Below are 13,111 nucleotides of genomic sequence, written 5' to 3' on the forward strand. Positions count from 1 at the left end.
GTGTGTGTGTGTGTTTATGTGCATGTCATAAGCTGTGAAATTAAAAAGAGGGTGATGGGGGATGACTTTTTAAAGGGGGCAAGAAATGGAGAGTACTATATTTAGGTAATAAGAGTATAGGCCTGGCAACTAACTGGAGAAAGGAGAACCAGGAGGAAGCAGGTAAAGAAGCACAGTGTGGGAGGAGAATAGCAAAAGCTGAATACATTGATTCTCTACCTTGACATTCCCAACCACACCTAGTGACTGTTACTATTGTCCACCTACAGTGAAGGCCTCAGTCAAATATAAAGGTTGGGAGCCCATTACATTCTCTGTCTTAGTTGACCAAGGCAGCTTATAGAGGAAAGGATTTATTGGGCTAACAAGTGCCAGAGGGTAAGTCCATAATGCCCATCATGGTGGGGAATATGGCAACAGATAGGCTAGGAATGGCACTGGAGCAGTAATGGAGAGTGTATGTCTGATCCACAAATTGGAGGGGAGTGTATGTGGTGCTAACTGAAAATGGTGTGGGCTTTTAAAACCTCAAAGCCCACCTCCTGAGTGAAACACTTCCTCTAACAAGGCTTCGCCTCCTAACCCTTCCTACACAGTTCCAACAACGGCAGACCTAACATTCAAATATAAGAGCTTATGGGGACCATTTTCAGACCCCAAGGGGGATGGACCACCTATAACCTGATAGAACCCAATAAGCTATTATTGATAGAGCATGCTATAACTACCTCTGTACAAAAGAAATTTACTTCTGAGATTCTTTAGATTAGAAAAAATTCATTCTGTTGATACCCAACAACACTCTTGACAAAGGACCAGTAATGATGGGCAGCAAGTAGCTAGCATCTATCAATGCTAAGCTTCACATTAGAGCGGGCCAAAGAAGAGACCTGAGAGTTAAGGGAGTTATCAGGCCAGCTGATCTGCCTGCTTCAAACGCCCCCACCAAACTTTTTATGTAAAACTCTTGACCAGCTTTGATATGAAGGTTTGTGCCTAGTATTATTGTAACTTGTTATGCCATGTTCAGTTCATATCCCATAGAAGGCTGGCTCTTTTCTGAAGGGAAACAAATGGGTCTGGGAGAGAAGGGAGGTGTGTGTGGGGGAGAACTGGGAGGAGTGGAGGGTGGGACAGTTGTGATCATGATGTAATGTATGAGAGAAGAATAAAACATACACACACCACGTGTGTGCATGTGAACACACACACAAACACAAAACTCAATCAAATATCAGAATTCCATGGGACAAACTTTCAAAACATATTGCCTTTAGCTCACCATATGGTAGACACTGATAGCACAGAATATTGAAATATATACTGCATACAAAGCCAGCAGGACATCTGCCAGGAGAAAAAAAGGATCTTGACCATGTACCAGCACTCCCCAGTGAGCTTTCTCTTCCCTCAACAAAACACTTGCTCAGCCTACCCATCCCCATTTTGGCTGTAAGGATTCTGAATTCTGGCCTCCTGGGTTTTTCTACTTAATGCTTTACACAGTATATGTTCAAAAAGCCAGAGGTGCTTCTTGTCAGCTGAACAATCAAGACAGCCCTTGCCTTGGTGAACCTAGAATTCAACAGAAAGGAAGTCATGTAGCTGGGTCATTGTGTATGATTTTTCTGGTCAGTCTACAGAGGGAAGGGAACTCTATCCAAGATCAGGAGGGGAAAAGAAATGAGTGTCTGCAAACTATTTGTCAAAACTTTGAAGTAGTAACATGCTCATTCATTGGCACTTAGTTATAAAATGCCTGCGTGATGCTGGCTCTAGTCTGGTTTTCTTGGTTTAGATTTTTTGAAACTTCTATTTCTCAATCCAGTACACCATAAGGTACTATCTTTCCTGAAAGTAACATAAACTAGAATGGCATTGTGATAACTCATACAAACATCATGGTACATCTGTCTGTCCTCTATGACATGAGGGGGAAAATGGGTGGGATGGAGCCCTCATAAGCAGGTAGGTTGGCTACTCTTCAGTTGAACTGGCTTTCAGGGCAAGAATCTAGGAAGACCGTTAGAGAAGTACATATTCTAGGGAACTAGAGCTCAGGTAGTAAAGCACTGGTCTTACAAATGGAAAGACCTAAGTTTTAGCCCAGGGACTCACATTTAAAAAAAAATATCTAAGCATATTGCTGTGTGCTTCTAACACCAACATTATAGTGAGAAAGAGAGGTGGATTTGGGGGGCTCCTGAGCAAGCCAGCCTAACTTAAGAGACTGTGTCTCAAAAAACAAGGTGGGTGGCACCTGAGAAATAACATAAGGTTGGCCTCTGCCTACCCCATGCACACATATGTACATGTACCTATACAAATATACACACAAAAGTGTAACCTGCATGGTCCGCAAGCACCCTCAATGTACATGTATCTAGTGTCACTTTCAATCATTTTCAGGTCCTGCCTGCCAATTGTATATATTTCATCCTCCCATGCTCCTCCTAGATCTACACATGCCAGTCAAACTGCAGCTATCCCGACCAGCCACACCACTTCCCACTCTCTGATTCCCACTGTAGAATAATCTGATGCAACTCTAGATTTCACTTCTGGGAAAATGCCAGGTGCATTCCTGAAGATGCCAACTACAACTCTCTCATCTGCTTTCACAGAAGGAAGTCACTCCTGTGGAGGAGTCATTTCAAATCTCTCGGGCTCCTTCTCCAGTCCTTGGTATCCTACTAACTACCCCACGGACACAGAGTGCATCTGGGAGATACATGTGGCTGAGAAGTTCAACATTGAGCTGACAATCCCAAGTCTGAAGTAAGCAGCCTTGCCTTTCCTTCCTCTACTTTAGTGGCCAGACTAGATTTGAATCTGTGATTCCCCAAAAAGAATATCTTTTCCATGGGGTTTTTACTTTTTAATAAAAACCCATCCTATAGTCAATTATCTCAGTATCCCACTCATTGAGCTAACGCCTGTGAATGCCTCGTCACCCAGATGTGGAGCTCTAGCTGGGTGGTCCACACTTGAAGACCTTGCCGCTGCTCCATCACACATAAGTTTCCTCCTCCTGAAAGATCCAGATTGGACTTTTCTTGTTCTAATTGTCTGGTCATCCTTTCTCAGATACGATGTTGCTTTTCCCTTCAAGAATTCTATCAGGGAATTTTCTCCAAAATTAAAGGGCTTTATTCATTTTCCCCATCAAATACCTTGTGCTTCCTACTTCTTTCTCCAGCCATCGTCTGTTTGAAAACACTTACTCATATATTAATGTATATTTACACATATATGTTTATGTGTATACCTTTATATGTTGCATATACAGTTGCCCCATGGTGTTCATAGATTGTCTCCAAGATCTCCCCTCAGCTGCCACAGAAGTCTAAATCTCATATGTAGTAGCATAGCATTTATATGTAGCCTTTGTACATTCTCCTGTGTTCTTTAAATCATGCCAGCTTACTGATAACACCCAAGAAATGCAATACAAATGTGGGACAAACGGTCATGCTGTGTTGTTTCTGGTATGGCGACCAAAAGAAGCCCACACATGCTCAGCACAAAGATTTTTTTTTAATTTTTTATTAGGTATTTTCCTCATTTACATTTCCAATGCTATCCCAAAAGTCCCCCATACCCACCACCCCCACTCCCCTACCCACCCACTCCCCCTTCCTGGCCCTGGCGTTCCCCCGTACTGGGGCATATAAAGTTTGCAAGTCCAATGGGCCTCTCTTTCCAGTGATGGCTGACTAGGCCATCTTTTGATACATATGCAGCTAGAGACAAGAGCTCCGGGGTACTGGTTAGTTCATATTGTTGTTCCACCCATAGGGTTGCAGTTCCCTTTAGCTCCTTGGATACTTTCTCCAGCTCCTCCATTGGGGGCCCTGTGATTCATCCAATAGCTGACTATGAGCATCCACCTCTGTGTTTGCTAGGCCCCAGCATAGTCTCACAAGAGACAGCTACATCTGGGTCCTTTCAGCAAAATCTTGCTAGTGTATGCAATGGTGTCAGCGTTTGGAAGCTGATTATGGGGTGGATCCCTGGATATGGCAATCATTAGATGGTCCATCCTTTCGTCACAGCTCCAAATTTTGTCTCTGTAACTCCTTCCATGGGTGTTTTGTTCCCAATTCCAAGAAGGGGCAAAGTGTCCACACTTTGGTCTTCATTCTTCCGGAGACCCATGCGTTTAGCAAATTGTATCTTATATCTTGGGTATTCTAACTTTCTGGGCTAATATCCACTTATCAGTGAGTACATATGATGTGAGTTCTTTGGTGATTGGGTTACCTCACTCAGGATGATGCCCTCCAGGTCCATCCATTTGGCTAGGAATTTCATAAATTCATTCTTTTTAATAGCTGAGTAGTACTCCATTGTGTAAATGTACCACATATTTTGTATCCATTCCTCTGTTGGGCATCTGGGTTCTTTCCAGCTTCTGGCTATTATAAATAAGGCTGCTATGAACATAGTGGAGCATGTGTCCTTCTTACCGGTTGGGACATCTTCTGGATATATGCCCAGGAGAGGTATTGCGGGATCCTCCAGTAGTACTATGTCCAATTTTCTGAGGAACTGCCAGACTGATTTCCAGAGTGGTTGTACAAGCTTCAGCACAAAGATTTATGTCAAATATTTTTGACTCATGCTTAGTTAAAGCCTCCGGTGCAAAAGGCCAACTACAAATACATGCATATATTCATATAGGTAACTTCTTAATTTAAAAACACAACCTTTCCAGATGCTATGAAACCACGGTTTTGTCTTCCTACGCTGTCACATCCCGGTCATCCCTCTTCCTGACTTTGTCTCTCAGTGTGTCCAGACTTCTGCATTTCCTTCTGCCTGCATTCATTACCCACAGCAGCCAATGATTCAAGTTCTCCCTTTAAGGTGTAAAAGGTGCGGACGGTGGAGTAGTACATGCCACACCCTCAATGTGCCAAGCAGCTGTAACCCCCCCAAATCTCCTATAATCTACTTACTTATCAAAGCATAAATTCCTCCTATACTTTAAAAAAGCACACTGATTGTGGAGTAGTTTAATATATTGCCCAGAACAAGGTGAAAGTTGATAATTTTGGAGTTTGATAGTTTTTAAGTGGAAATATATTGTTATTTACATCTTCTTTCTTGGGCTATAAAATTTTTATTTTTAAAGGCATTTTTAGTAGATATTTTCTTCATTTACATTTCAAATGCTATCCCTGAAGCCCCCTATACCCCCACCCTGCTCCCCAAACCACCCACTCCTGCTTCCTGGCCCTGGCATTCCCCTGTACTGGGGCACATGATTTTTGAAATACCGAGGGCCTCTCCTCCCAATGATGAATGACTAGGCCATCCTTCTCAACTAGAAGTGATTGTAATACCTGCTTCCAAAGCATTTCTTTAGGTCTGGGGTTATTTTTAAGTGTCATAATTGGGGTTGGTCGAGGGACGCTGTCGTCTAATGGATGGAGGTGAAGGCTATTAAGTGTCCTGTGATGATCTAGACAGTCCCCTCCATTCCTCCCAAGAGAAGTTTTCCAGTACCATCGTAGCACAGTGGTGAGGCTCTAAGATTGAGAAACCCTGCCTTATGCTGAGGCTTGTTTTTCCTTCTGCAATCCCCACAGCACTTTGCTTTACATTTGTGTGGTAAAATTGTGTCTACACATGGTGGCTGGGGAGATTGCTCAGTCAGTAAAATGTTGCCCTGGCAAGCAAGAGGATCTGAGTTCAATCCTCAAAACCTACATAAAGAAATGCTGAGTATGGCAGGACATATTTGTAACCCCATTGCTGGGGAGGAAGAGCCAGGCTGATCCTTGAGGTCCAGGCCAGTGAGAGACCCTCTCTCAAAAGAGATAGATGGGTTTTCTGTTTAATTTTTTTCTTACTAAGCATTCTTGTTTTTGAAAGTAATAGTTACTCTTTCTGAGAAAAATGGGTCAACTGGAGGCATACTGATATTTTTAGTTGATTTGGCAAACAAGGACTCAGGAGTTAGGTAACTTACAAGAACTGGCTCAGGAGCTGCACTAAAGAACTACAAGCAAAGTCTGAGCATACAAAAGTAAAAAGAGAAGGGGGTGGAAAACAGTCATTGCCTGGCTGCAGCTGTAGAATTGTCTCATTTGGTTCATCCTGTAGGGAAGCCCCTAGCCATGTAATTATGTTAGCGGTTTCTAGTTAAGCTTGGATTGTCTTTCTTTAATACAAAAGTAGCCATTTATTTATTGCTTTTGAGCCACTGGGGATTGAACTCAAAGCCTCAAGCTTATCATGCAAATCCTATACCACTGAGCTGTAATCTCAGCCCCAACACAGTCCCCTACAAGAAATAGCTCCAGCTCAGCTATTTATGTTACAAATAAAGTCAAGGTCTCTCAGGAGCTACCTGGCTCCTCTGCACGGAATGCTTTGGGCATGGCCTCCTTTTCAGTTTAAAACCTACTACTGTTGCTCTGATGTCCTTCGACATGCATTGCATGAATGCTTTTGTTTCTTTGCTCCTTTCTTCCTCTCTTCTCCTCTCTCTCTCTCTCTCTCTCTCTCTCTCTCTCTCTCTCTCTCTCTCTCTCTCTCACTTTGTTTCTTTCTCCCTTTGTTTTTTACTTTGTTCTTTTGTAGCTGGGCAAAGTGGTGCATGCTTTTAGTCCTAGCACTTGGCAGACAGTGACAGACAGATTTCTATGTACAGGGCAGCCTGGTCTACATACTAAGTTCCAGAACAGACAGGGCTACATAGAGAGACCCTTTCTCAAAGACAAAACAGAACAAAAATATGTTAGTTTTAGGTATTTGGTTTTTATTTCACCAGGATAGGTGTCCAATGGCAGACTTCAAAACCTAGTACTGAATTTGTGTGTAAAGTGTGTCCATTGGGTGTGTGGATAGCCATATATCCATATATGTGTTTGCAATGAAATTTTATAATGGACATACAGATGGCTACTTGCTCAGAAATTATATATCATGTTATATAATGATGTAATATTTATTATGTTAGATAGACATTGGTGTGCTTTCCATGTATATACATTGCTCCAACTCTGTGTGGGCTGCGGTCTAGGACTGGGCTTATAGTGCTAACAGAATAGATAAGGCCTCTGATGCTGAGTTTCCATTCTAGATGGAAAGACAAACTGTACTGAAACAAACCATTAAGTCAGCGGAAACTTTCAGATAGTGAGACATTGATATGTACTATGAAGTCAAAGCAATCAATATCTGTAAAACTATGCTGAGGTCAAGGCAGAAGAAGACAGCACGTGGGATACCTGGCACAACTCTCTCCTCATCCAGGTTAAAGGAAATGTGGGCAGTCTGGGACCCTAGTGAGATAAGTCCTCTCAGTAGGCCTTTTTGTCACTGTCTCCGTGACTCAGGGTCTTCCTGAGCATCTTATTCTGTGAGTCTCTGATGGACACTGACCACCACCGAAAGCAGGACTTGAATTAAAGAGTCAGAAACATTAAAGAGATATTCAGGGTAAAAAAAAGGAAGAGGGTCAGAGAGACTGAAAGCTAGGCTTCCTGATGGAAGTTACCAAAATGGACCAGACAAGAATGGGAAGTCTGGGGCTGGAGCGATGGCTCAGCAGTTAAGAGCACTGGCTGCTCTTCCAGAGGTCCTGAGTTCAATTCCACATGGTAGGTCACAACCATCTGTGATGGGATATGATGCCCTCTTCTGGTGTGTCTGAAGACAGCTACAGTGTACCATAAAAATAAATAAATCTTAAAAAAAAAAGAAAAGTAAAGAAAAATGAAAAAAAGAAAAAGAAGAATGGGAAGTCTGACAGATGGGATAGTCTAGAAGGGGAAGTGGGGGAGGGGCAAATTCATAGGGTTCTTAGATGTGGAATGAGGAGTGTGAGTGGGAGGAACGTAATAGCAGATTGGCTTGCGGACACTAATGCTGCTCTTATCCCTCAGACTAGAGGACATCTATGGGTGCCCTTACGACTTTGTGGAAGTGTTTGATGGACAGCAAGTGGCCTCACTCTCCATGGGCAAAGTCTGTGCTGGAGTAGAACTCACATTCCTCTCCTCTTCAAATTTCATGACGGTGGTATTTAAAAGTGACACTATGATCACCAACTCAGGCTTCTATGCCATGTACAACACCGTTCAGCAAGGCGAAATGCAAAATGGTGGGTATCCTGACAACCACCGTGCAGGAAGTACACTGGCTGTGCCTTGTCCTATTTAGAGAGAAGAGGCTTTTGAAATCTGACCTGAATGACACCATACCTGATGTGTCTGCCTCTGCTGAGTGGCATCCTCACTGCCAGTCATAATTATTACACCTGTTCTGCCAGTCACAGTCACTGTCTTGCACTAAGCACTAGAAACAGAAGGCTGGGGTTTCCTGTCCCCCACTGTGTGTGCTGAAAGAATCTCAATCCCCTTTTCAAAGGAAGGAAAGAAGGAATATGAAAGATTATTCTAGAACTGTCACAAAGTATAATTGTCAGTCTTTCTTCTGGCTGGATTAATCACATACCATCCAGAACACTTGTAAACCTCTCAGGTTCTGCTGTAGGGTGCAAGAACATTCCAGTGGCTTAAGGTAAGTTATCCTCCAGCTGGGATGCTTTTGAGAACGTAAGAGACTCTAAAATACTGGGCTTGGAGATGGCTCAGTGGGTCAAGAACCTGATTCTAGGAGGCAGAAACTGGAGATTTCTCAGATGCTCATAAGCCTGTTAGACTGGTGTGAACTGAAGGCAGTGGTAAAGAAGAGATTTGTCTCAAACAAGGCAAAGATCAACAACCAAAGTTGTCCTCTGACCTTCACACATGTGCCTACACTCATACATACATACATACATACATACATACATACATACATACATACATACACAGAGAGAGAGAGTTAAAAATTAATAAGCATTAATTACTTTTTAGGATGCCACATCTCTAAAGCACCCATTTTTCCATTCCTAGGGATGGCCCTGAGACTGGTGAACGGCAGCCACAGGTGTGAGGGCCGAGTCGAGATCTCTTACAATGGGACCTGGGGCACGGTGTGTGACGACAGCTGGGATCTGACAGATGCCAAGGTGGTGTGCCAGCAGCTCGGCTGTGGTAAGGCCATGTCGGCCCCGGCTGAGAGCTACTTTGATAAAGGCATGGGCCATATCATGCTGGACGATGTGCAATGCATGGGGGATGAAGCCAAGGTGTGGCAATGCACACATCACGGATGGTTCTCTCACAACTGTGGGCACCATGAGGATGCCAGCGTGGTCTGCTCAGGTGAGTAGCATGGCTTGCATCATATCTCAGGGAGAGAGCCTTGCCAAACCCCAGCCACTGGGAAGAGAGATGTCAACACCAGCAGGCAAGCAATCAGCAATGAGCTCTAGGCTTTGAGCCAATTTTTAAGTCAATTTACTTAAGAGTTAGTTTTCAACCTTAGGTTCAGTCATTTGTAAAGGGTTCAAAATCTCACCTGGAAATTAGCAATTATATAAATGGTTAGAATTATCAGACATCGTATTCCTGGCACGGCCACTCCTAGGTGCTGGTAACAATCTAGTCCCACCAAGTGTTCTGTGAGTGCTGAACTCTGTCCTACAGCCAGTGCCTCTGAATTCTCCTTTAATACCCACAGCTTCCAACAAAGTAGAGACTACAGCATTTGTACTCAACAGATAAGCCCTCCAAAGACATAGCTAACACCACATGCAGGACCTCATTCTCTAAGCACTGCCTGGCTGAGGTCCTAGGTTAAAGGCTGAGCTCATCTGTTACAGGGCCTCTGTTGGCACCATGACAGGCCAAAATCAAACAAGCACCATGCTGCACCTGAGCCAAAAGCACATAGTGAGCTCCCTCACGGGCTCCCCAATCCCTTTATGAGATGGATGGGTTTTAAGTCTACTCTTCCAATGGCCCAGAACAGAGCAGGTCTGCTTCTGAAGAAAGTACCAGATTTTTCTGGGGAGTTATGTGACCACCTTGTTTAACCTCTCTCTCACTCTCACATCTGTCTTTGAATAGGTATCGATGACGCACCAAGTGGAGAACCAGCAGGTACTATCTGTCTGTTCATCCAAATCAGTTGCCAGGGCGCTGGGGGGTGAGAATTGCAGCTACCATTCAAGTTCTGAGGCTGGAGAGAAAGGCACGACTAGATACTCTGTTTCTAATTAGCAAAAAGCAGTAACGCCCATCACAGTTGGCAGTGTGGCGGGATTGCTACAGAGGGTGAGAAGATAGGAGGAAGAGGAGGTTCAGATTTACCAGAGATGAGCTCTCTTGGCTACTGGTTCATTTGAGAGAGGATCAACTGCTGGGGTTGATGATCTTATCACAAGAGTCTAGATAGAGCAAGGAACCAGAAACTCCAGGGCTGTATGGAGTGGCCCCTATCCATATTGTTTAAGTGCAAACACACCATCTCTGTTCGCTGGGCACTGGGGAATGGTGGCTTTTAAAGGTCAGTAGTCTTCAGTATTTTAAGAAAAGGTTAAATATGGATGCAAATCCTTGATCATGACTTTTTTGTCTGTGCATTTTTACAGACTCCACTGGTGACATCATGACAGGTGCTGCAGCTTGTATAAGCTTCTCTTTCCGTGTTAACTCATCCTTTCTTCTTTTAATATGTATGAAGCTGCTGCACATGGGGGTCTATAGATAATCCCACACCAAAGCCAAGAGTTTTGTCCTAACTGAATACTTTAGTTAATCTTGGTTTTGATTTCAGATTCGATTTAAATGTAATTATTGAAAGGTAAGCATTAAAGTTTTAAAGGGTTTTTAAGTTTTGAGCAGATAGCCATTTTGAGTTGAGCAGCCGCAAGCTAGAGCTAGCTGGGGCTTCACCGATGGGACAGGCTTTGATAGGGCAAAACTGGAAGCAAGGCAAAAGTCTGGGGAAAGAGTGAGTGCCAGTGTCTTCCCTGGGCAGTCCCTAGTTAGAGGTGCGTTGGCAGCTTGTAAGTGGTTATGACAACTTATGCTGAGCTGAATTTGGCTTGCTTACATAGGAACTAGATGTGCTACCTCAGTTTCATCGCTTCCCAGTGATTTCTTTTAATAAAGTCATTTCAGGATCCCCTTTAATAGAGTTCATGTTGTGGTGATCCCCCCACCAACCATCAAATCATTTTCATTGCCACTTCATATAACTGTAATTTTGCTGTTGTTATGAGTCGTAACATAAATAGCTGATATACAGGATATTTAATATGTGACCCCTGTGAGGGTCACGACCCACAGGTTGAGAACCACTGCTCTAATGAGCTGCTCTACAGCACAGCCTACTAAGAAAGGCTACCTTGGTTTGTATTACCCTTGTATCTTTTGCCTCGCTGGGTTTGCACACGTAAACCTTCCTGTGCACCTGGGCTCATGAAGCCTGTTCACTCCCAGACGTTATCGTTTCCCCTTCACAACACGAATGATCATCTATCAAGAGGCTGACACTGATGCATGAGGTGTAGCTCAGTTGGAAGAGTGCTTGCCTAGCATACAGGAAGCCCTGGGTTCCATCCCTAACATTGCATAGAAGTAGTCATGATGGTACATGCCTATAATTCCAGCATCCAGGAGGTGAAGGCTGAATGACCTCTGGGGTTCAAGGTCACCCCCAACTAAATAGTCAGCCTGAGCTATGTTATCCCTGTCTCAAAAAATGGTGTTTTGTTTGTTGGGTTTGGTTTGTTGTTGTTGTTTTTAGCTTGATGCATGGCTCATCAATTAAGGGTGCTTGCTGTTCTTGCAAGGGACTTGAATTCAATTCTCAAAATCTGTATCAGGCAGCTCATAACTGCCTATAAATTCCAGTTCCAAGGGATCCAATGCCCTCTTCTATTCTACACACACACACACACACCACTAAAAATGCATCACAACAACAACAACAACAACAGGAAGTAAGTTTTCTCTACTTCTTTTTATGGCATAGTTGTTTTTCCTCAGACTCTACAGCTCATGCTAGCCTCACATTTGAGCTCCTGTTTCAGTCTTCCCGGTGCTGGGATTATAGGTGTGAACTCCGTACACTCAGCTTTTGCTTGCTTTACTCTCCTGCTTTCATTGTATCTCCTCTTGGCACTGATAAAACCCAAAAGAAAACAAAGCAAAAGCATCAGAAGCCAGTGTCTCCTCATGGGATCTCCTCACTTTTTTGACAGATGAAATTTTCCATTGTGGTGGTTTGCTCACGAATAGTTCAGGCTCCTTCTCCAGTCCTTGGTATCCTAAAAAATACCCTACAAATGTGATCTGTGCCTGGGACATACAAGTGGATACCAGTGCTCACATCAGACTCACCTTCGAAGTGGTGAAGTAAGTAAATAGTTTCTGTGTATACAATTATTCATTACTTGGCTGCGTATATGTCAGGTTTACTCCCTTTTTGTTGGACACATGAACTCCTAACAGCCTTAACTTCATGCACAAGACCTGCACAATGTCAAGCCAGCCAAAATCCCAGCATGGATGAGGGAAGGGCTCATGAAGGGCTCTGACCCCAGTCAGAGGAACTATGGGCAGCTGATAGCTACTGAGAGAGAGCCACTTTTCTTCAGGGATGCAGGCACTAAGAAGCTACCCAGGGTCTGTTAGATAGTCCCATACTCATGCACACACAGAAAACACAAAATGGGTTTAGTGGATAGCAAATTAGACAAACAAACAAACAAAGACACGAATAGTGGCATACGCCTTTAATCCCAGCATGGCAGAGGAAAAGACAGGCAAATCTCTATTTGCTCAAGGCCGTCCAGGGTATATTGTGAGACCTGTCTCAAAATAAACAAATAGGTAAAAAGGAATAAAATTTTTAAAAAGAGAGCATATGAATTTTGGAGGAAAAGTAGAGAGAGGGTAGTGGAGGAATCAGAAGGGAAGGGATTAGGGAGGTCTGGATGCATATAGTACATGCATGCATAGATATTATGTAAAATACTAGAGAGTGCCAGGCAGTGGTGGTGCATGCCTTTAATCCCAGCACTTGGGAGGCAGAGGCAGGCAGATTTCTGAGTTCGAGGCCAGCCTGATCTACAAAGTGAGTTCCAGGACAGCCAGGGCTAAAACAGAGAAGCCCTGTCTCGAAAAACAACAACAACAACAAAAACAAAAAACCAAAAACCAACCACAACAACAACAACAAAATAAACCCAAATACTAAA

General features: G+C 43.5%; 1 protein-coding gene across 2 annotated transcripts in view; it reads left to right on the forward strand.

The window, feature by feature from the left end:
• Cdcp3 (CUB domain containing protein 3) overlaps positions 1 to 13,111 on the forward strand; it is a 132,051-nt gene that overhangs the window by 73,379 nt on the left and 45,561 nt on the right. The window contains exons 25-29 of one of the 2 annotated variants that reach the window (NM_001370825.1): positions 2,625 to 2,778; positions 7,899 to 8,116; positions 8,913 to 9,224; positions 9,972 to 10,004; positions 12,113 to 12,266. In NM_001370825.1, the coding sequence (NP_001357754.1) occupies positions 2,625 to 2,778; positions 7,899 to 8,116; positions 8,913 to 9,224; positions 9,972 to 10,004; positions 12,113 to 12,266 (871 nt within the window). Of the gene's footprint in view, positions 1 to 2,624; positions 3,166 to 7,898; positions 8,117 to 8,912; positions 9,225 to 9,971; positions 10,005 to 12,112; positions 12,267 to 13,111 lie in introns of those variants that run through there. The other variant, NM_175166.3, reaches the window with a different exon arrangement.

Source organism: Mus musculus, chromosome 7 (genome assembly GCF_000001635.26).
Source record: "Mus musculus strain C57BL/6J chromosome 7, GRCm38.p6 C57BL/6J".
Lineage (NCBI taxonomy): Eukaryota > Metazoa > Chordata > Mammalia > Rodentia > Muridae > Mus > Mus musculus.